Here is a 25,077-nt window from a genome sequence, read left to right as displayed (position 1 = left end):
GGAAGTTGGAATAAATATCAACTGTTTTTTTGAAAACTGAAGTGAAGAGAAGATGGGAATAGTTTACAACCATTCAAAGAAATCAAATTTCACATCGTTTTAATTTTCCATTCTGGCTTATTCGTCGACAGGCGTTCTAAAAGAATTAAAACTTTCAATTCCAGTGAAATTTGCGTTTCATTAGATTAGTTGTCTTTTTTGAAGAAAAGATATCCATCCAATTTATGCGTAAGAATTTTAAAAGGGTTTTAAAATGTACAGTGAAACCTGTGTAAGTTGACCACTTGCGGTGCACTACTTTAGTGGTCAACTTGCAAAGGTTGATTTATATGATAAGTGCTTATTCCGTGCCTGAAAAAAGCGGTCAACTTAGACAGGTGGTCAACTTACAAGGGTGGTCAACTTCACAGCTTTTACTGTATTACGATTAAAGCTTTTATACTTTTATAAGGATCGAAATCTTTCACTGAACTAACAATAATATGCAACCATATCTATCTATATTTATCAATCTATCTATTCATTTTTCTCTCTCTCTAAAAATATATAGAATATGTTTGTGTGTTTATGCGCCAATGTTCAACAACGAACATTCACTACATTTTCTCTATAGCTTTTTTTTTTTTTTTTTTTTTGAGATAAAAATTAATTGCCTTAGTTTTCTCTTTTATCTTAAAAACTAGAGGGTTTTTTTTTTTCTTTTTTTCTTTTTTTTTAAGGAAAATCTTAAATGAACCAAAAGTGCGTTACAATTTTTCATATTTCAAAGAAAAAAAATGTGTCAAACACAAATTTGCAGTTTAACTTTATTTGAATTGTGTATAACCTTAATTCTAATGGTGAATGGTGAAGATGCATTGTTTGCATTCTAATAGCCCATAACATTGGAAAAAATCTATACCTCACTTTAAAAAAAATCCTTCATTAAAAAACACTTTGAGATGCAAGCTAAAAATCGGAATTTTACTATGTAGGGAACAAACCTGAATTTTATAATTTAACCCTATGACCAACAATGAATTATGATATTACGTTCCCTTAATGTACATTTAACTGTTTTTAAAATAGTATCACTACATTCATAACGACTGAGCATTAATATATTTTATCATTTTTACTTCATTTAATGTTTAAACACACTTTTGATACTTTTTTTTATACTTTTTTTTGTGCGTTTTTTTGCTGCGTGTTTGACGTGATTCTTTTCTTTCTTTATTGTTCTTATCATCATCACCATCACCATTGCTATCATTAATATCATTATTATGTATCATCATCATCATTATTGTTATTGTTACCATCATCATTGTTATCATCGTCATCATCGTCATTATTATTACTATTATTATTATTATTGCTTTTAATTACTTAATTTACTTATTTATTTATTTATTTGTGTTCAAAACAAGAAAGTAAATACCTAGAATTTGCCAATATCTGTGCGTCTTTGTTTTTGAATACAGGTGCAATTCTTTCTTGCTGTTGAGAGCACAACGAAAGGTAGCTTTTATTTTCTTGAGGATATTGCTTTTAGCTTTGAGCGTCGCAGGATCAGTACCTTTCTTGTCCAATAAACTCAAGTCAATATTATTTCCTGAAAAGAATACAGTAATTCGTTAGAAATTATCGAAAATGACGCAATATAATCATTGGAAAGGATTCAAAGAAGGGTAACTAGACTAGTAAGGGGACTTTCAGATTTAGATTATGATACCAGACTTAATAGGCTTAATACGTACAGCCTGGAGCAAAGGAGGATCAGAGGGGACATGATTCAGTTGTTTAAATTTATCAAAATGAATGATGTTAATGGGTTAAATTTTTGCACGGGAAGCAGGACAAGGGGTTCATTGTTTTAAACTAGTCAAATCTCAGGCTAACCTGGAAATTAGGAAAAACTACTACTTTAGTAGGGCTTTGGGCAATTGGAACAGCTTACCAGAAGAAATGGTGATGAGCAAGAGGGTGGATAGCTTTAAGAAGACCATTGATCTTCATTGAAGACTAATACATTGAGTAGGACCAGCCTAGTTGGGGTAAGGTCCTGTTGCTGGTCGTCACATTTGTATTTATATTTGTATTTGCATAATGCATGACTAAATTTTTATCCACTTCTCAATATTGAAAAGTTCTAACTAATAAATGGAATATTATTTATTAAAGGTAATAGCGTAGAATTTAAAGAAGAACAAGTCATTACTGTATGATATTTTACAAGGCAATACTAAATGATTAATAAATTTATGAGTAGAGCCAGTACTGCATTCCCGCCTCCCAACCAGCTCTTGACACAGTATTAGGACCAGTCTCGTGACAATCTTTATCTTTATTCTTTACTAATAATAAAGCTGAAAGTCTCTCTGTCTGTCAGGATCTCTGTGACTCTAATAGCGCCTAGATCGTTCAGCCGATTTTCATGAAATTTGGCACAAAGTTAATTTGTAGCATGGGGGTGTGCACCTCGGAGCGATTTTTCGAAAATTCGATGTGGTTCTTTTTCTATTCCAATTTTAAGAACAAAATTACCATAAGATGGACGAGTAAATCACGAAATTATCATAACGTGGAACCGTAACATAGGCACAAGCCAATTGGCGAGGAAATTCACCATACATTATTTGTAAATATACAGGCGAACCAAAAGACCTTTTCATTTTCTACTACGGGCAAAGCCGTGCGGGTACCACTAGTATTATACTATAGGCATTTCCAATCGGAATCAGAATGTGTTAGAAATATGATTGTACTTGAACGTATCGTTCTTCCTTCTTCTGTTTTTTTTTTTCTTTTTTTCTTTTTCCAAAATATGAGCCCTGGTTCTAAAATTTGTTGCATTTGAACCGGTGATTTCCTTACGTTGATAATGCTCGTAATTCTGCTCGCGAAACAATAAATCTCTATGTTTGCCAATTATTCTTCACCTAAAATTTTTCGCATAGCTCTCGTGACTTAACTGGAATGGGACTGCCTTTATCTGGAATAATAAAAAGTTGACTACATGGCAGAAATGGGTATATAAGTTGGATTGTGTTTATATTCCAGTGGCACTTCTTCACTTGGTCCCCCCCCCCCCCCGCCCCTCCTGACGTGCACTATGCTGCACTTGAATCCGTGGTATTCACGAGTAATAAAGCTCTCGATGCTGTGAGCCTGACCTCGATTCTTGTTAACTTTCTTCCCCAGGAGTTTTGAGGCGAATCTAGATTGCTAGCTCAGGTAATCCAAACGACCTTGGTCCGATTCATAATCGTTCGTTTTTCCTCCCTTCCTTACTTCCGTATATTCGTAACGGTTAGCAGTGGCAGACTTTCGTGCAGGAGGCAGACACACTTTCCATGCCCTGCTGGCCCAACTAGTTTTTTTCCCTTCATTCTCCTATATCGACGAAGAGAGTGATAAGGCTTATTCCTTTGTCTCGTGCAACTGATTTAGAAAGAAACCGTGAAGATTCTCAAATGCTTCATAACGCTAAAAAAATTCCAATGGTCTGTGAAAGGAATATTTTTAGATTAAATTGAAGAAAATATTTTTTGTACATTTTTATAGAATCTGGAGAGATTTTATGCAAAGAAAGTGCTTCATGTTTAGTGTATTTAGTATCAGTTGTAGTGTCTAATGCCACTTGGCGTGACCACAGGCATGCAAGAGATTCCTCAAGGGTCCAGGTTCAAAACAGCCTTCCCTGACACTTAAAAGTACAAGTAGAAGCAATAAGAATAGACATACATGGACAAAACTGATTAGATGATGGAAAAAACTTCTTCTAAACTAATCAGAATAACTTGAACGTTCATTGGATTTTTTTTTCCGGCTTCAAGGGATGATGACCACTTTCTTCCAACACCATTGGGTGTGACTCAAGTCATGCCACCTAAACAATGTTTACGAATTAAATATAATGGGCGCATTTCGAATATTGTGGACATCATTAGGCTAGAAGTCCAACTTTGGTTTGCCCTATGAGGGGTAAAGTGTGCCAGAAGAACTATAAGGAGAGATAAATGCGGCCATGTTCGTCATTCGAAAATCAATAGGTCTCTCTGACTTTTAAAAATGTTATATTTTGGGTGCTGATAGAGTACATGTGCTCTGCAACCCTCCTCCCTCCTCTGGATAAAGTTGAGATGATTATCTTGGCTGCAGTCTTAAAATCTACATATTGACATAACCTGGAAGTTCCTTTCAAGTAATTTCCTTGGCAGTGATAACTTATCACAATCATCGGTGTTGGTGATACTTAGTTATTGGTGAAGGAGTAATACATTAAATATTTATACGAAGGATCCCTGCAGCTAACTTACCAAGTCACAAATAAATGCAAAATCTACAGCACTTTTTAGGAATAAAATTTTGAAGAATGTGAATGCAGTAACAAGCAACGATAAAATTAAAAATTTTTAAAAACCCCGACTGAGTCTCAACTGTAGAATCAAGAGGGAAAATTGAAAATCCTTTTAAAAGCCTAATATTATTAAAAATCAATGTCAATTATTTTATTTGCTATTAAATAGAAACTGGCAACAGATACAAATTTTAAATCATTGCGTTTTATTTAATTCTCGGCCAACAATGAATTCGTTTATCAATCGCGTGAATAAAGGCTTAGCCGTTATTAAAATCTACTTTAAAAAAACGTCATGATTGGAGGTCTATATGAAACATGGAAGTTCCAAACACTTTCCATCAGACGCGGGAAAAAATCTCTTTATTTTGGTATCAAATTTTAAAAGTTTTAATTTTGTTTTCACTGCAAAAATCGCGGAAAACATTTTAGAGGTTTTTAATTAATATCTTTGCTAATTACAGTCATCTAAAGATGCAACCTAGCTAAGAACACTCCTTTCAACTCTCCTTTCGAACAATTTTTTTTGAGCAATTACGGTTGCTTATTGTTCTCATTTGACTGTTTTTGATGTTACGCTGATTTTGTTTTCCCGACAAATACACACAATCCTACACACACTCATGCCTGTACACAGACGCAAACACACATGCCTACATACACACACACACGAGCGCCTACACGCACACAACACTCACTCATACACATGCATACATACACTCACACACACACGCACCCACACACATGCGCCTACACAAACACACACGTGCATACACACGCTCGTGATTGCGAAAAACATAATTTGAATTCAAGATGCCAAAAATTCAAATGATTTTTTTTTTTTTTTTTTCAAAATTGGTCCATCCGATTAGACGCTAGAGTGCCACAGACAGATACACAAACACACAGATACAAAGACACGTCAAATTTAGAATCTCCTTCCTCTGTGTTTCGGGGGTTAAAAACAACGTTATTACGCATAAACACACATATTCAACTCCGTACACCCTTTTGAAAGTCACAAGTTATAAGAAAACCTTTTGCAAACCCCAATGCAAAAACATGTGAGCTTCAAGCATGTAAATCATCCTATAGTGAGTCCGTCATTGCGTCATTCACAGACATTCAAATTCAATTGTATTCGGGGACACATGAAAGCACTTTCTCAAAGCAAAACGCCGTGAGCTTAGTGGATACAAGTCATCCTAGTGAATTCCTTTGTCTCAAACATGCAAATTCAATTGCATACACTTGGTTGAAAGACCATCTTTGCCAAGGAAAAAGATGTCAGTTTCAGGAATGTAAGCCATACGAATGTGTCCTTAATTCACAAATATGGAAATTCAACTGCTTACAAGTGATTCATGTTACAAGAAAGTCTTTTGTCAATGCAAAAAAGTTGTGAGCTTCAAGGATGTAGGTCATCCGGATGAGTCCCTAACTACCAAACATGCAACTTTAATTGCATATACGTGGTTCAGGGCTACAAGAATACCTTGCCGATGGAAAAGAATCTGAGCTTCAGGAATGAAAATCATCCGGCTAAGGTCGCTCACAAACTTCATACAACTTCTGTTATCGGCACACGATTCAAGACACGAAAAACTCCTTGGTCAAAACAAAAATCTATGAGCTTTTTCGATCTAAATCATCTATGGCAATCCTCACTCACAGATATGCCTATTCAATTGCATTTATGTTGTTCAGGCAGCAAGTAATATCTTTGTCAATGCAAAATACTGTGAGCTTCAGGGATGTAGGTCATTCCAGTGTGTCTCTCGCTCAAACATAGTAAATCAATTACATACGCGCGATTCAGGGATACATGAAACATGGAACCCCTTTGTCAATACAAAATGCTGTGAGCTTCAGGGATGTAGATCATCCGACATCCGAGTGAGTCCCTCACTCACAAGCATGAGAATTCAATTGCATGTGCGGGATTTGGGTCCACCGCAAGGAATTTTGTCAATGTGAAAAGGTATAAGCTTCAGTTAATTAGGTGGTGTGAAAGTCAGTCAGATGCAGGGAAAAGGGAAAGGGTATAAACCCCCAGGACCTTTAGTTTCAAGCCATCTAACTATTCCAGCTAAAATATACGAATACATTTTAGGATTGTTATGACAAAACTCTCCTACCAAGAGAAAATTATGAGTGCGCTAACGTCCGGATGATTTACAACCCTAAGTTCACCTCTTTTTACTTTGAAAAAGAGGTTCCTTGTGATCTTGAACCCAAGTCCGTCATTTCAAAGTTTTCCATTGTGAGGGGCGGGAGGGGGGATGTCAAAGGGTATGTACTCGATGCAAAAACCACGCCCACATTTATATAATTACATTAATTTCTCAAAGACAGGTGGAGGGTCAATTGTCCTCTCCTGACCCCCCTAAGAGACGTGCCTATTTGAGCCAATTTAGTTTGCAATTTGTTGTGTTATAACTTTCTAACCACACTAGTTCAGACGGAATTGACCTTCTGGAGTTGTCTCCAGAACTTACGTTCACACCGGAAATACGCCTAAAATGTCAAAATTCTCATAAAATCCAAAAGAAGCGCAGGAGCTCAGCTCCCATGCAAATCAAGCCCTGGTTATTATTAAGACCGGCAAATCAAGGGTTGACGCCCCCAAAATGGCTGCGCCCCTGCTCGGTAATCCACACTGAAAGGACTCACCCTTGTGTATGGCCCACGCCTTCTGGACCTCGACGTCCTTCTCCGACCACTTCTCCGCAGACCTGTGCGTCCAGGCGATCCGGAACTTTCGCCGGGGCTTGTCCTCCCATCTCAGCCCCTCGAGTCGCTCCTCGTCCAGCATCCGGATGAGCCAACTCATGAGCAGCTCATCGCCGTCGGAGCCGCTCTTGCTGGGCGGGCCCTTTCGCATCCTCTGTGGAAGAGAAAGGGAAGCAGTGCTGAGAGAAAAGGGAAAGTGGATCAGAGGAAGTGTTTGCTTTCCGTGCCTCGGGGCGAACGTGTCACAAACGAGTCCTACGCAACGCTGGTATTTCGACCCGCAGGTGCTTGCCGATCTGGTGCATCCCTCGCATGCGATGGGGAGAGGGACAGTTTTCCAAACAATTTGGAAAATTGTGCACTTGATGTTAAGGCAGGCGAACACCCCAAATATTTTTTTTCTTCAATATTCATTGCACCTTTCTAAAACTTTATACGACTTTTGAACACTAGCGGAACCCGCACGGCTTTGCCCGTAGTAGAAAATAAAGAGGTCCTTTGGTTAGCTTGTATATTTACAAATAATGGATAATGAATTTCACACCAATTTGCTATGTTCATTTGCTCGCCCATGTTCCACGTTATGATAATTTGGTCTTTCATGTTATAATAATTTGCTCGGTAAAATGTTCTTAAAATTGGAATAGAAAGAGAACAGAATCGAATTTTCGAAAACTCGCTTCGAGGTGCTCACTCCTATGTTACGAACTAATTTTGCGCCAAATTTCATGAAAATCGGTCGAACGGTCAGGCGCTATAAGCGTAACAGACATCCAGATCGAGATCTAAGAGACAGAGATCCAGACTTTTATCTTTATTATTAGTAAAGATGACATAAATCACACATTTTGACTGCTTATTTGTTGAAAAAAAAAATCGATAGTTTTTTTTAATGCCATATTTTTAGCAAAAAACTACAATTTCCTTAACACTTCTAGTGCCTTCATTTTTTTCCTAATTTTAAAAACTTTTTGTGCCTATATCTTTGTGAGATACCAGAGAGTGATTTGACCCTCCAATTTGAAAATAATTAACTAAAAATAGGTTTATGGGTAATTGTTTGAATATGTCCCCTGAAAAACGTGCTTTCTGCCCCTAAGTTTAATTGATGATTATTTAAAAATCACATATTGCATGTACATTAACTTTTCGAGGTTTATTTCGCAGTCATTTGTTCAATTACTATGTTTGCAAAAATTCAAGCCTTTAAAGTTACTACTACTTTTTTCGCTAGAGCTGTTGGCGTAAATAAAATCTTGAAAACGTGGTTAGGAGAAAATCAAGAAAAAAAAAGGAAATTTCAGTTATTAGCAGCGCATTTGAGTTCAGTAAATTTCTTAAATTTTTCTATAAATCGTCGATTTTAAAAATAATTGCGGAATTAGAAAGAAGAACACTATAGCTCTCTAAATTTCTCAAAATCTCAAAATCTATTTTTTTTTTTTTTTCGAAAATTAGGTTATTCGCCTACCTTAAATGAATCCTACTCATCGTTACTATTCGCATAATTTGTATTTCTTTGTATTTATTCTGTTTTGCAATTGAATGGAATTTCACTATGAAACGCACTGATGCAGCAACTGAACATTAAATTCCTACCTTAGGTTTATCAAAATCTATTGAGTTTTGTTGCCGTCGGAGAGCAAAGGACACACGGTATCAACATGGACGTTCGAAAATCTGGCATCTGGAAGAGACCAAGTGGTATTTTGTTGTGCCTATGTACTTTTGATTTTTGTCATGATTCACAGTTCTGAAGAAACTGCTTGATTTGGCACTTCAAGTTAGGCCATAAGTATCGCGCACAGCTTTGCATGGTTGAAGCTGCTATTCCCTGATATGTCTTGGGATGAAGATTTATTTGTAAGCTTTTAAGCCTACTTTCCCAGTAAAAGTCAGAAAAAGAAGAGAAAAGCATGAAAAAAGGCTTAACGCATCTTAAAAATATCGCAAAAAAAAAAAAAAAAAAAAAAAAAAAAAAGTCAAAAATAAATAAAATAATTAAATAAATATCGAAAAATTAAAAATTGGAAAGTAGGGTATTGAGATGGGGAAAAATGTCTGTCGTTCTGTCTGTCTGTCTGTTCCCCCCTAATAACTTTCGAATGAATAGTCCGATTCGAACAAACTTTTTTTTGTTCGAAAGATCTCAGAGAGGACACCTCATTCCCACATTTAACTTTTTGATTTGAACTATTTTTTGTTCAATTTTGAACAGTTCAAAAAAACTTAACATTAGCGCCTACAGGGAAATTCAAGGCAATTCCGAACTGTGAGGCGAATTTGCTTCAAACAAACTTTGTAGGAAAAAGCTTTTAATGAAAAACTTGTATATAAAATATCTTTTTGATTTGAACAATTTTCCGTTCACTTTTGAACAGTTCAAATCCCTTAACATTAGCGCCTACGGGGAAACTGAAAGTCAATAAATTCCGTACTTGAAGGCGGATTTACTTCAAACAAATTTTGTTGGAAATAGCTCTTGACGCAAAACTCCAGGCTTCGACTCCGAGAATTTAGGGGCACTTGACTCTGACTCCGACTCCTGTGTCCGACAACTAATCAGACTCCGACTCCCGGACTTCGACTCTGACTTCGTAGCTTTGGCAAAAATTTATACACGAAGGGCAAATGACTGACTCCGTTTCTTAGATATTCGACTCCGACTACTTTTCCCCAAAATGAGATTGACTCCGACTCCGACTCAGCTGTTATGGTTTTGACTGTGAAATAATTATTGCTGATTTGACTTGTTTTCATTTTTGCGCTAAAGTTTTAATTTAGGTATTCAGTTTTCTACGAATAAACTCGAAGTCATTTATGTTTCTACATAAAGTTATGCGCAGACGATTTTTTTTTTCGAAAATGAAAATTATTTCTTTAAGTTGACATTTTATTGTTTTTATTTATTTTGGTAAGTGCATTAACTCATTTAAAAAATTGCTTTTGGCAACAGGGAAAAAGAAACGATTTTTTTTTTGATATGATGTATTTATTTTAATGAGCTTATTAATTTTAATTTTTATTTTTTTGTTTTGAAAGCTGTTAAAGATTTTTTAATGGAAAAAAGTGTATTAGCTGCTTTGTTTAAAAGTTGCTGCTATTTTATTTGTTCAGTTTTTTTTTTTTTTTTTTGAGGAGAAATATTTTATTCCAAGAAATCAGCTTAAAGTATTTTAAAAATATGTTTGAAAACATTTGCGATTTTAACTTTTTTTGAGAATATTGATCAGGTACTAGAAAGTAGTATGGGTATAGGGAAAGTAGGCTCGTCTAGTTCTAGACAGAACTTCTTGTGTAATTTTTCTATTGCAGCAAACATGGTTCACAATTTCCTCTGAAGAGGTGATATGCCACCCTTTGCCTTCCCAGTGAGCGACAGTTCTGCGGTCTTCTCAATGAAAGTTTTTTTTTTTAATCAAAAAAATTAGAAACATGTGTTATTACATTTTTTTCCTTTTTTATGGTTTCTTTGTTTATGGATATTTAAACAGAAAAATAAGTCCTTTTAATTAATGTATATTTTACTTTTTATACTCTGTCCATTAATACTTCTTTCTTAGACCAGTCACACTTAATCTCCTTTTTAGCCTACTTTCCCAGTAAAAGTCAGAAAAAGAAGAAAAAAGCATGAAAGAAGGCTTAATACATCTTTAAAATATCGCGAAAAACAAAAAAAGTCAAAAATAAATAAAATAAATAAATAAATATCGAAAAATTAAAAATTGGAAAGTAGGGTATTGAGATGGGGAAAAATGTCTGTCGTTCTGTCTGTCTGTCGGTCTGTCTGTCTGTCCCCCCCCCCTAATAACTTTTGAATGAATAGTCCGATTCGAACAAACTTTTTTTTGTTCGAAAGATCTCGGCGAGGACACCTCATTCCCATATTTTACTTTTTGATTTGAACTATTTTTTGTTCAATTTTGAACAGTTCAAAAAAACTTAACATTAGCGCCTACGGGGAAATTCAAGGCAATTCCGAACTGTGAGGCGAATTTGCTTCAAACAAACTTTGTAGGAAAAAGCGTTTAATGAAAAACTTTTGTATAAAATATCTTTTTGATTTGAACAATTTTCCGTTCAATTTTGAACAGTTCAAATCCCTTAACATTAGCGCCTACGGGAAAACTGAAAGTCAATGTAGATTCCGTACTTGAAGGTGGATTTACTTCAAACAAATTTTGTTGGAAATAGCTCTTAACGCCAAACTCCAGACTTCGACTCCGAGAATTTAGGGGCACTTGACTCCGACTCCGACTCTTGTGCCCGACAATTAATCGGACTCCAACTCCCGACTTCGACTCTGACTTCGTAGCTTTGGCAAAAATTTATACACGGAGGACAAATGACTCACTCCGATTCTTAGATATTCGACTCCGACTCCTTTACCCCAAAATGAGATTGACTCCGACTCCGCAGCTATGGGTTTGACTGTGAAATAATTATTGTTGATGTGACTTGTTTTTATTTTAACGCTAAACTTTTAATTTAGGTATTCAGTTTTCGGCGAATAAACTCGAAGTCATTTATGTTTCTACATAAAGATATGCGCAGACAATTTTTTTTTTTTTTGACAATGAAAATTATTTCTTTAGTTTAACATTTTATTGTTTTTATTTATTTTGGTAAGTGCATTAATTCATTTAAAAAATTGTTTTTGGCAACAGGGGAAAAATGAACGATTTTTTTTTTTTGATATGATGTATTTATTTTAAGGAGCTTATTAATTTTAATTATTATTTTTTCGTTTTGAAAGCTGTGAAAGATTTTTTTAATGGAAAAAAAAGTGTATTAGCTGCTTTGTTTATTTTATTCCTAGAAATCAGCTTAAAGTATTTTAAAAATATGTTTGAAAAATAATTTGCGATTTTAGCCATTTTTGAGGATATTGATCAGGTACTAGAAAGTATTATGGGTATACGGGAAAGTAGGCTCGTCTAGTTCTAGACAGAACTTCTTGTTCCTTTCTCTTTTTTTCTTAAGCAGGAGAATGTGGGGCAAAGTGAAATGGTTTAGATGACTCAGCTTTTTCAAAACGAACGAATTGGAAATTGGTCTTGAAAATTACAGTACATAAGAAAAGAACATTTTATTTCGTAAAAAAAAAATTAAAAAAAATTTTTTTTTTTAATGCAGTAAAATTATGCTTTCCAAAAAATGGAAAGTTTTCATTTTCTTAGGCAAAGTGAAAAATTGAATATTTTTCGAATAAAATATTTTCTATACAATTCTGAAAAATATTTGTGAACCTAATAATGAGCAAATAAAAAAAATAACTTAAGAAATGAAAAGATAATAAAATTAATTTATTCATTAACTAATACATGAGGATAAATAATTGAATGAATAAAATAGTGATTGATTAAGAAAATAAGTGAAAGAATGAATTAATAAGTGCATTATTAAATGGAGAAAAGTAAATAAAATTGTTAATAAATGAATACATAAGTAATTTAGTAAATGATTGAATGAGTAAACGAAATGAACTATTTCACTTTGCCCCGCATGCACTTGACTAATTGCGAAAAATAATAAAAATACAAATAAGCTAAATAAATAATGCACCGAATATTAGAAGTTCCCAATTAATATTTAAATTTCTCATAACAAGAACTTTATCATTTGATAACATCAAAATAATTCTTGAGTTGCAGCAAAATTTTACAATTTGGGTGTCACTTTTTGAAAATTGCTTGTATTATCATAGGCTTTGATTTTGAGGGATATTTTTTCTTGACTGGACTAGACTACATATGTTACTACATCGTTAAAATATTACCAGGTATGTGGTACTAAAAGCGGAGTAAATATTTCACAATTTCACTTTGCCCCACATTCCCCTACCTACATGAACACATTCAACATTTCTTAAATGCATGCACGTAACAACTTCAAAATATCCATAGCAAAAGAATAATGTCCATAATGCCGTTATAATAATATCATTGAAATCAACAAACCAGTGGTTATTTTCAGTATTGATTTACTGCATGACCCCCCGCCTCCACCCCCAACCCAGATCCCAGAAAATCTCGTAAATGGATTTCATGAACATCTTTATAGGTTGCTAAACAGGAATAAATGCCTATAGCCAAAAGTTACATTTTGAAGTAGGGGGAGTCTAGCTCGTTAGACCAGTTTTAATTCTTTTAATATTATCTATATTTTCTATTTCTTTCTATGTACTGTAATTGGCGGCTCTTCAAATCCTATGACGGAATCATACCTTTCAGAAAAATTGAGCAGCTTTTATTCCAGCAAATTGAATTTCAGCACGCTGCTTAATAATTGGGCAGTTGACATTGAGACCGAGTAAAGTAACTAAAACAAAATTTCATGAAATAAGGAGAAAACGTTTTGGTATCATTGAAATACAATCGCTAATACCACACTAATGAGTCATTTTACTTTCAAAATAGTCAGTTTTGAAAATAAAGTGATTCATTGGTTTGGAATTAGCGGTTGTTTTAATGACATCGAATCGATCTTTCCTTCTCTTGTAAACTTTTGATTTTGTTCCTTAAATCTTATTCGATGTCAATTCCTCAATTTTTTGAAGTCTACAACATTATTCTTTAAAAATTGATTTCATTAAGATTGCCGCATGGAATTGAATTCCTGTAGTTGAGTAAGTTATTTTATTAAACTATTAGTACGTTTAGTTTTCATAGTAAAAATAAATATTAATTCATTTTGTGAATCCAAGAAAGCAGGATACTTAATTCTACTTTTTGGAGGCACGTTTCATTGTGGACCATCCAACCCCCAGTGATTTTTAAAAGCAATTTTTTGCATTTCTTTTTGTTTTTTTGTTTTGTTTTAACTTTACCTATACCATTGTTCTAACTATTTGTATACTTACTTTAATTATTTGTATACTAATTTGTGCTTTTATATAGCTACTCATTTCCAATTACATAGACCTGAAATTGATAATCATAAAACTGTAGAGCATAAAAGTAGAGCAATATTTGATAAAAATTATTTTTAAAATATTATACTTTTTTCCCATCAAAATTTCAATTAAAATTTGCACTTTTGCAGCTCTCATCTACAATTATTTTCAAAATCAATTTACAATATTTCGATACAATGAAATATGATAGAATTTGATTAAAAACAAATTTTCTAGTAGCACTTTCTCAAAATGTTGTTTTTCCTTTCTTTTTAAACTTTAATAAAATTGAAACTGTAGTAAAAAATAACGCTGCTAACTTAAATATGTACTAAATTTCATTTTGAACTAAAAATTTTAATTATCGAAGATTTTGCTTATCTATAACTTTTTAAATTAATAGTTTTTTTTTAACTGTAAATTTATGTTTCTTTTTCATAATCGAAGATATTTTTACTGGTAAAATAATTTAATTTAGCAGACTCTATTGGTTCCGCAAATTTGTAGTTTTCATTTTAATTAAAAAAGGAAATTTAGCTGCATTAATGTAAAAAATTTATTCGAAGTTTTTGATGCAGTGTGGTTCAAGCTGCTCTAAACTTGAGGTACTTTGGTGCCCTTTCAAGGGTTCTGTTTAAAAATAAATGTAAAAAGAGGTTATGATTAGAACATTTAAAAAAATCTTGGAAAATGATTTTTTGTAGTAATCAACTTCAAGATAAAAACTTGACGAAAGGATGTCCGCAGTAACTACCAGGCGTGCCCCCCTCCCAAGATTAAGGGTGCACCCCCCAAAATACCGCGAAGCCCCCCTACCCCAAAAAAAAGCAAGAGCCCTCCCTAAAAATGAGAAAAATACCCCTCAAAACATCCTTCCCCTAAAAATTTCAATGGCGCAGTCTGCGCCCCCTTGGTGGGCCCCCTGATTACAGCAGTAAAAATAAATACTGCAGGCGAAGCACTGAGCTTGTATACTACTTCAATAATATTTTCATTTTTCAAGTGAAATTTAAAATAAATAAATAAATAAAAAATACATTATAAAATACCAACGATATTAGTTTTTTCAAAAATAAAAGAGCATTTTTTGGAATAGTTTTGAAAGATTCCTGAGGGGTTTGAACCCTAAAAATATCTCCCTTAAATACAGCTCTGCTACAAATGCAATAAAATAATTCAGATTTTTTTTTTCTTTTCTATAATGTAAGTAATTTTTCATGAAATGTACGCAAAAAGCAAACCTGTTACAGCAATCTCGTGCGTTTGAATCCTCAACATATTTATCCAAGTTTTTATTTGCAAATATACTTTTTATCTAAATTTGTATTTGAGAAGCCCAACGAATGATTTACGAATTATCTAACTGCTGATTGTTTAGTCGTTAAATTAACGGATCTAATATTGATATCACTCCCCCCCCCCCCCTTCTTTTTCATTGGTCGATTTTTATCTCATTGTTTAATGATTTAATCACTAATTTCTTAAAGACACATACAGAGTCTGATTACCGCACGGGCCGACTAGGCCTGGACCTGTACCCATCTTCCTAAAGGGCCCCAAAAATTACTTAAGAAGAATTATGCACAGCATTACAATTATACCAGAAATGTATGTATTTTTCGAATAATGATAAAGAAAAAAATTAATTGAAAAAACTTCCTTAAAGGAGAATTTTTATTCATTTCATAACTATGTGGGGTCCAAGGGGATTCATAAATGCTCTTGATGAATGATTAACACACTTGTGCGATAAATAAAGAGGCCTCTCAAAAATGCACTCTGACCTTGAAACCTATAAATAAACCACTTAGTTCCGCTATAGAGTCTTCAGGAGACCTCCAAATGATTGTGGGCCTAGGGTCGCACTTTTAGTTATTCGGGCCCTGGACACATTGTACTATCACTTTGTAAATCTTCCAAGAAATTGTTTCTCATTCGCTGCAGACTATTTATCATACAGAAACGGATTATATTATTTTTGGTGATCCTTAAAGCATTTATCGTTTGTACTTCCTTTTCCGAAAATTTATCTGGGATCATTTATATTTCAGTTTCAAAGCAAAAATATGTCACACAAAACAAATCCACCCTACACGAACACAAACTTTAATACACAGCGAGTAATGAAAAAAGTAAATTTGAAAAGTCTATAAGCGAAATGAATGTAATATTGTTTAACACCAAAAAAAAAAAAAAAAGAAAATATTTCTAGAAATTCCAAATAGTAGTTAAAAAATATAATAATTTATTATGAGATTAAGAGATATCTGTTATTATAAAAGTTATGGTTCATTTTTACAATAGCTTATTTAGTGGTGGAAAAGTTTCTTTACAAAAGTTCTTTCGATGCTATATTTCAAAAATAAAAGTTTTGAACTCAAATTTATTTCTTTATTTTAAATTAAGTAACATTAAAATGGATAGGTAGAAAAATGTATAGATAAATAAGCGTCAAAAACTAGGGCTACATATTTTCCTACTAAAAACAAAAAATAAAACCATGAGAAAAACTGAATTTAAAAAGTCTATGAGAGAAATGAACGTAATGTTGTTTGAACTGAAATATGAAAAATATTTCTAAACGTTATAAATAATATTAACTATAATTTAAATAATAATAATAATTCAGAAAATACGTACAGTGGGGATGGATACATTTAGTTGTCGATTTTTTTTAGAAAAGGCATTTTAATGACGTTTTTAAAAATTATGGAATTTAGAACTCAAAGGTTTGTTTTTGAGCATCAGGAGTTATTGTTTTTACTTAAAAGGTATTTAGTTTTTGTTTTTAAAGTATGCAAACACCCTAATTTTTGAAAAAAAAAATCGATTTCGAGATTTTGAGAAATTTAGAGAGCCCCAGTGTTTTTCTATCTAAACCCGCATTTTTTTAAAAATCAATGAATTATTGAGAAAACTGGAAGAAATTTATTTAACTCAAATGCACTGCTTTTAACTGAAGTTTTCTTTTTCTTTCTTGATTTTCTCATAATCACGTTTTCAACGTTTTTATTTACGCCAACAGCTCTAGCGTAAAAGGTATTAACTCTAAATATTTGAAAGTTTGCAAAAATTATAATTTAATTTTACTGTGATATAAATCTCGAAAGGTATGCAATATGTGATTTTGAAATAATGATCAACTAAACTTAGGGGGCAAAAAGTACGTTTTTCGGCGGTATTTTTCAAACATTCACCCAAAAAACCTGTTACTGGTTGATAATTTCCAAACTGGAGGGTCACATCACTCTCTGGTATCTAACGAAGAGAGATAGACACGAGAAAAGTTTTTAAAGTTATGAAAAAGTAAAAGTACTGGAAGTGTTAAGGAAATTGTGGTTTTTTCTTTAAAGTATGGCTTTTTTATTTAAAAAAATCCTATCGAATTTTTTTTCAACAAATAAGTTGTCAAAATGTGATAATTATGTCTTGTTTAATAATCGTACAAAGTTTTAAAAAGGTGAATTGAATACTGAAGAAAGTTTTTTTTTTTTAATAAGTTGTTCAATAGTTTTTGTCAAACGTAGGACATGCATCATAAAAAATAATAAGAAGGGCTGCATTCTTTCCTACTAAAAGTAGAAAAAAATAATTTAAAAAATAAAACAACGGTGAACTTATCCAGTAATGCAACAGTTTCTTCTGGAAAACTACTTCATTTTTTTTTTCAGTTGGTGTATAAAAGCACTATACGTTTAAAATAATTATAAGGGAATGTGGGGATAGTTAAATCAATGGGAATAGTTATGATAACTTACGTTTTCAAATTGAACAAATTGAAAATTTGTTTTGAAAATTAAGGTGAATAAAGGAAGAACAATATGTTTTGTAATAAAATTTTCACTGAAATTTTATTTATATTTTTTGGTAGTAAATTTGTACTTCAAAAGAAAAAAAGTGAAAATTATTCCTTTTCCCCTCATGGAGCAAAGTGAAAAATAGAATATTTTTCTTATAAAATAGCTTCTATTTGATAATTGAAAATAATTTTGATAAAATGAACAAGTAAATAAAAGAATGAATGAAGAAATGAAGAGAAAATTTTGCAATAAATGCGAATAAATGAATATAACGATCAATCAATTTATGAGAATACATATTTATGAGTGAATAAAATAGTGAATGACTAAGAAAATAAATGAATGAACGAATAAATGAATGAATTATTACGTGAAGGAATGTAAATGAATTAATTAATAAATGAAAACTTAAATGATTTAATAATTGATTAAATAAGTAGACGAAATGAGCTACTATTTCACTTTGACTGATTCGATAAAGCATTTAAAATAAAAATTGGCTTAATATTCAATAAATAAATACATACTTCATCGAATATTAGTGGGTCTCGATAAATATTTAAAAGGTTAACAACAAGAACATTATAGCTTAAAATAACAAATACAATTTTTAACTTACCATTAAATATTACAATATGAATATCAATTTGCTTGTATTATCATGCTTTTTGAAAATAATATGTTTGGAGACATTATTTTCCTGAATGGAATAGACTACCTATGGTACAGCATAATTAAATCAGTACCAGATAAGTATAAAGTAATAAGAGTAAGTTTTTTACCATTTCATTTCGCTTCGCTATTTCTCTTTGCCCCACATTACCCTACATGTTTTGCAAAAGTTCTTTAACCCCAATTTTTTTTCTTTTTTTCGTCCTATTACCGTTTCAGATAATTGATTGAGTACCTGTAAATAATTTTGAGACAACCGTTAGTCTAAACTGTTGCCAAACGGCGATTAAAAACCAGCCATCTCCATTTTGGAGTTAACCTGAGAAGAATAACTTTGAAGTAATTCAAAATAATTTCAATTAATAATTCATCAATTCCATCAAGATTGCGAATTGAATAAAAAACGTATTTGATTTTAGAATTATCGTTAAAAAGTGGAAGTGAGGAAAAAAACTTTTTACACTTTGTTAAGCTGAAATCGAACGCCAAGAACGCCCTTAACCTTGAAGAAGTCAAGCGTTTAAAACTAATAAACTTTTGAAATCGAGCTTTAAGCGAGTTTAGAATGCAAAATGCACTTTTATAAAGTCGTTTCATTCACTTTTACTTCAACGCACATCTTGGAGGTCAGTGAGGTCAGTCATAGACAAACGAAATACAAGTTTCAGATTTGGGATACAATGAAACACTTAACTCTGCGGGATATAATTAAAATTGTACTGACTGCTAAGAGGTTGACATAATGAAACAAAAATTTGCATCCTAAATTTATTCGTCAGTGCATCATTTTACGCTTACCTAATAGTTGGCGTATATAGTCCGCAATCTTTTAGCAGTTTACAATTTCACGTCGGTTTCAAAAACTCTAAATTTTATATTCATAAAAAACAATAATCAATGAAGACTAATTTAAAAAAGTCATGCCTGATAAGTGTAACGGTACAGAAAAAAGGCGGAGTTTCAGAAGGCGTGTCTAATCTTAATGCGCTATCGGAAAGACTGTCCAAAGATTAACCGTAAAGCAATTTTTCGTCAACCACCCAAAATTTTTCAAAAAATAATTTCAAAAAATTAATTTTTAATTTTTATTGATGAATCTTCTAAAAACTTCGTTTGATTAAACAAAAATATTTTAAATTTTCGAGGTTAAAAAACGATAAATAGAATGAGTAAATAAAATCAATTCGTTAACCGGCAATATTGTCTCATGGGGGTGGGCGATGACGTTATTTTTAATGATCCGTTCATCAGAGGAGCGTTCGTATGTTTTACCCGTTTCTCGAACTCGTTCATTTGAACGACGTCGTTCATTACAAAAAAGTTGAGAGTGATCTCTCTGCGAGAGTTACTCAAGTACATTAAAATAAAAAAAAATAATAATAAGTTTTTGGCCTCACCATTTCCGATTTTGATGAAAATTTTAATTAGTGTGAGGGACACATATGACAAGATAAGTTATCCTGCCAATTTTTAGAATTCTACTTTAAAAATTTTACGAAATACTGGGCTGTTAAAAAACTGAAAAAATACGGAAAAAACGAAAAGTTGTGACATTCAAATAATTGTAACGTCTCTCCTAATTATAAAAGAATAAAAATTAAAAAACCATTGTAAAGATAAAGAAAGTCTTTCTATTGATATAAAACATGACTTTATTTTAACAGGTTTAAGTTTCAAGGTCATTCACCGTGACTTTTGACCTTCAATATCTCAAAACATGTCCCCTTAGAATTTCTTCAAAAAATATATTTCATAGCTCTAACACTATTCTTCCACTACACCAAAACTTAAACTGGGATCGCAATAGCAAGGTACTGAAAAAAAATCAAGAATGTTCACATGTTTTACTTTGTGGAATTCCATATGTCAGGTCAGTCGCATCTTTGACCCTTTCAGATTCAAGGTCATTCACCTTGATTTTTGACCTTGAATATCTCAAAACACGCCCTCCATAAAAATGTCTTTTACTAGCAGTCGCTTCCCATATTTTAAATTTCTTTTCACCCTGTGAAAGTTGTGGTATTGTAAATTTGTCTTTTGACTGTATTGACTGTAAAATTCCTTCCTCTTCGGTTTTGAATTGATGTATTTTTTGAATATTAGGCAATTATTTTTTTAATTTAGGCCCAAACATTACTAAATTATGTTAGAATGAATAATGAATAAAATCAATAAAAAATGTTATTATTCTTAAAAATTAAAAGAGTTAGGTTGTTTGATATCACTTAAAAGCCTAAAAATAAAAGAAATCTGGTTTCAGGAGTATTAAATTCAATACATTGCAACCATTTTGAAGTTAAACAGAATGTTAGTTACCGTATCAAGTGTGTCAGTCAGTTACCGAGGATTTTTCGGTGTTCCGGATGTAAACTTTCAATTCTACTTATTCAGCATTTAAATACTCCTAATGTAGGCAGAGAATACGAATTTTGAAAAATTTTCACCAATTAATTTCATGCTGAGTTGAAAAAGTTGCTTTTTTATGCTAACTGACTGACATTTATAAACTGATTTTAAGATTGTTTCTGAATGAAACACCATAAAAAATTTGATTACTACATGCCAAATTTTCCCCAAAAAATCCGGAATTGACACAGGCATCTGTTACGGCTTATTTTTAATACGAAAAATTATAAATTAAAATTTAACTTGGTACCTTATAAAATATATATTTCAAGCTTTTAAATGACATACAATACTTATAGTTTTGTTAATAGTGAAATTTTGATGCTCAGGTTGACATTTTCGTGGAATTGCCCAGTAGCTATATCTCTGGCTCATTTGTTGCTCCTATTTAGCTAATTAAAAATGCCTATTATTGTACCGTAAGCCTAGTAAATATTATTTTTACACGAGAGAGAATGTTTCAAGAAAAATATGGTGGCATAATTTTTCGAAGCACTGACATTTTTATTCAACTTAGGTGAAACTATAACATTATTTATTCAGTAAATTACAACCCATTAGCCAGGGCTAAAGCAGAAATACATGAAATACACCGCCAGCTCAGTCATTTCCAGCCGAGGACTGCATTTTCGTGCTTATTAGCACTCATCAGCCCATTGCTTCGGTCACTCGTCTGGCCTGTGCTAATTCTACATTAGCTACCAGTTTGTTTGGCCCTCTTGGCTTCCATAAGAGGTTTTCCACCTCCAGCTCAGTCACTTTCCTATGCCGGGCTGATGAGTGTTAATAAGCACGAAACTGCAGTCCTCGGCTGGAAATGACTGAGCTGGCGGTGTATTTCATTTATAACATTATTATTTCAATTTTTGCTAAGTTATCGAATTGCGACGAAAAATCAGCGCTAGGTTTTACAGGAATTTTTCTCGCGTCCTAAGAATTTTTTTTTTTTTTTCATTTTATAAATCCTGGGAAACAATTAAATTAAAATCAGCAGTGTTTAATTGTAAGTAAATATATATCCTTTCCTTTTCATACCTGTTTTCATTAATGTCTTAATGAACTATTGTGATTCATATCCATGCACTTCTTACCATTTTAAAGGTTATTTATTTTACTTCATTAGTCATTATTATTTATATATTTTAAAATACAGTCCGCCTAGGTTTGATGGTTTGAAGAAAACGAATTGGGAATTTGGCGAATTAATTTTTTAATGAATTAGTGTTAGTTAGGGGAAGTGGGCCACTGAAGTAAGTGCATCACCCCTCTAAAAATGAAATATGCATATGGCTTTGATATTTTTTTTTTTTTGCACTGATCATCAGTGGCGTAGCCAAGGGGGATAGGGGGTTATAACCCCCCTATCCCATGAGCCCCAATATATATATATATATATATATATATATATATATATATATATATATATATGTGTGTGTGTGTGTGTGTAAACTCGAGGGCATAGCTTTACTTTAAACTTCCGAAAAAATTAACCTTCCCCCCCCCCAAGGATTTTTTCTCGCTACGCCACTGCTGATCATGTTACATTTCTTCAAGGTGATTGACTTTGCACGTATTTGGGCTTCGTGGAACTTTTTGATGGGTCATAGAACTTATATGAAAAGGAAAGAAAAAAAATGGAAAAATATTTTTTATGGAGTTCAAGTAAAAATAATTAAAGAAGTGTTTCTAGGTTGTTTATTTTTTTTTCCTGCTCATTAAACTTTCATGCATAATTTAACCAATGGCGTACCTAGCAAGACTGACACCCGGGGCGGTAATTTTTGGTGTCCATCTCCCCCTCCCCCTACAAAAGCAAAAGAAAAAAGAAATTATTTAAAAACAGGAAATTCGTGCAATTTTCAGGAATGAACTACATTTGTGTTAAAACGAAACTTTAAGTCTGCTAATGTCCAAAATACAAATACAAATGGGGTCCGGGGGGTTGCACAGCAGAAAATTTTTTAATTTGTAGTTTTAAAAATTTATTTTAGCTTCATATTTTTCAAAATCTTGCAATTCCACTTTGGGTGTAACCCCCCCAGACGGGTGACACCCACGGCGGACCCCCCCCCCCTTCTTGTAGTGACGCCACTGTTTATGCATCTTGCTTTCATTATCCAGTTATTATTAACTAGTGGTACCCGCACGGCTTTGCCCGTAATAGAAAAATTAAAAGGTCTTTTGGTTCGCCTGTACATTTAAATAATGTATGGTGAATTTTCTCGCCAATTGTCTTGTACCCATGTTACAGTTCCACGTTATGATAATTTCGTAATTTACTCGTCCATCTTATGATAGTTTTGTTCTTAAAATTGGAATAGAAAAATAACCACAACTGAATTTTTGAAAAATCGTTTCGAGGTGCACACCCCCATGCTACAAACTAACTTTGTGCCAAATTTCATGAAAATCGGCCGAACGGTCTAGGCGCTATGCGCGTCACAGAGATCCTAATAGACAGAGGTCCGGACAGAGAGAGATCCTGACAGACAGAGATCCCGACAGAGAGACTTTCTGCTTTATTATTAGTAAAGAAAATTATTAAAACAAAAAACAACAAAAAAAAAAATATTAATTTACAGCAGTTTATTTTTAACATGATATATTGCTATGTCATTTAAGATAACACACAGGACCCTTTTATTTTCTTCACTAATAATAAAGCTGAAAGTCTCTCTGTCTATAAGGAAAGGATCTCTGTGACGCGCATAGCGAATAGACCGTTCGGCCGATTTTCATGAAATCTTTACTGATAATAAAGCTGGAAGTCTCTCCGTGTGTCAGGATCTCTGTGACGCGCATAGCGCCTAGACCATTTGGCCGATTTTCATGAAATTTGGCACAAAGTTAGTCTGTAGCATGAGGGTGTGCACCTCGAAGCGATTTTTCGAAAATTCGATGTGGTTATTTTTCTATTCCAATTTTAAGAACAAAATTTTCATAAGATGGACGAGTAAATTACAAATGAATTGGCGAAATTCGAAATTATCATAACGCGGAACCGTAACATGGGTACAAGCCAATTGGCGGGAAAATTCACCATTCATTATTTGTAAATATACAGGCGAACCAAAAGACCTTTTAATTTTTCTATTACGGGCAAAGCCGTGCGGGTACCACTAGTATATTAATAAAATGAACAACTATATATATAAATACAATCCGTTTTAGAGAGCACAAGTTTAAAACGTCAAAAGCTCCAACTATCTGTGCATGAGTTGTACATCTAAGCAAAATACAAAGCGAATGTTTTCGTTCTTGCTATCATAGCTTAGAATTATTATTTTAGAAAAAATATCTTTTATTATAGTTTAAACATTTCTTTTGGATTAACCGGCGATCCGGAAAAAACGAAGTTCTGCTGTACACATTTTTAAGTAGCATATTCAAAAACAAATTTTTCAAATTTCGCATTATTATTTTCAAGAAACCGCTGAATGGGGTTGTTTCCTTCAGTCAAAAGTAGTACTTTTACTGAAATTGATAGAATAAGCAAAATAAATAAATAAATAACGTGGACCCAGAAAATTCTTTCATTTTCCCAACAGTTATTTTTTAATTATTTTTTTTAATGTCCGATTTTTCAAACAAGGCGTGGTCTAGATCACGTCACAAATGATGATTTTTGGCGCATCTTTGTACCGCGTTTCCACGTTATGATAATCAAGAAGCGAATTACAATTGCGCTCTACGCTTGCTATCAACCATACCGTTGCCAATACACGTGAGTAAAGATGCGGATTAAATATTTTGCTCTGTGAATGGCAACACAGAATGGCATTTCATCATTTGTGATGTCATCGGCAAGAAATGCACAAAGAAATGTAAACAATGAAAGATCACCGATTTAAGTATTTTTTTAAAAATATTAAACTTAAACAAATTATTTGAAAAATGGTTAGATCCTCTTTTTTTAGGCATGTTCTTTCAGAAAAAAATACTTTTAAAACAATGGAATTAAAAATTATTACTCACCGCAGTGTCGCACTCAAGCTTGGAACACATCTTTATGTTTTAATAAAAAGCTCTTTGAAAACATTTTTGTTTCTTTTTATTTCCTAACGGAAGAGATAAGCCGCAAAGAGATCGCGATTGGTGGGAAAGCGTTTTTTCCCTACGCTTTAGTTCCGTAATCCCCGACGTTATTTTCGCGTTTCAGAGGAGCAGATTCAATGAATTCGAACGGAAGAAAACATTGTAACAAATCTAGTATCCACAGATAATTTTGT

At 32.9% G+C, this 25,077-nt stretch overlaps 1 protein-coding gene across 1 annotated transcript in view; it reads right to left on the bottom strand.

Moving 5' to 3' along the window:
- Window positions 1-1,263: 1,263 nt before the first annotated feature.
- The window catches only part of LOC129219792 (interferon regulatory factor 8-like), a 34,149-nt gene continuing 10,335 nt past the window's right edge, over window positions 1,264-25,077 (bottom strand). The window contains exons 2-4 of the mRNA XM_054854094.1: window positions 7,016-7,229; window positions 1,462-1,594; window positions 1,264-1,339 (exon numbers count right to left, since the gene is read on the bottom strand). Coding sequence (XP_054710069.1) covers window positions 1,264-1,339; window positions 1,462-1,594; window positions 7,016-7,229 — 423 coding nt within the window. The remainder of the gene's footprint in view (window positions 1,340-1,461; window positions 1,595-7,015; window positions 7,230-25,077) is intronic.

Source organism: Uloborus diversus, chromosome 4, assembly GCF_026930045.1.
Source record: "Uloborus diversus isolate 005 chromosome 4, Udiv.v.3.1, whole genome shotgun sequence".
Taxonomy (NCBI): domain Eukaryota; kingdom Metazoa; phylum Arthropoda; class Arachnida; order Araneae; family Uloboridae; genus Uloborus; species Uloborus diversus.
Note: the sequence above shows the minus strand (reverse complement) of the source record. Positions and strands in the feature narration are given on the sequence as shown.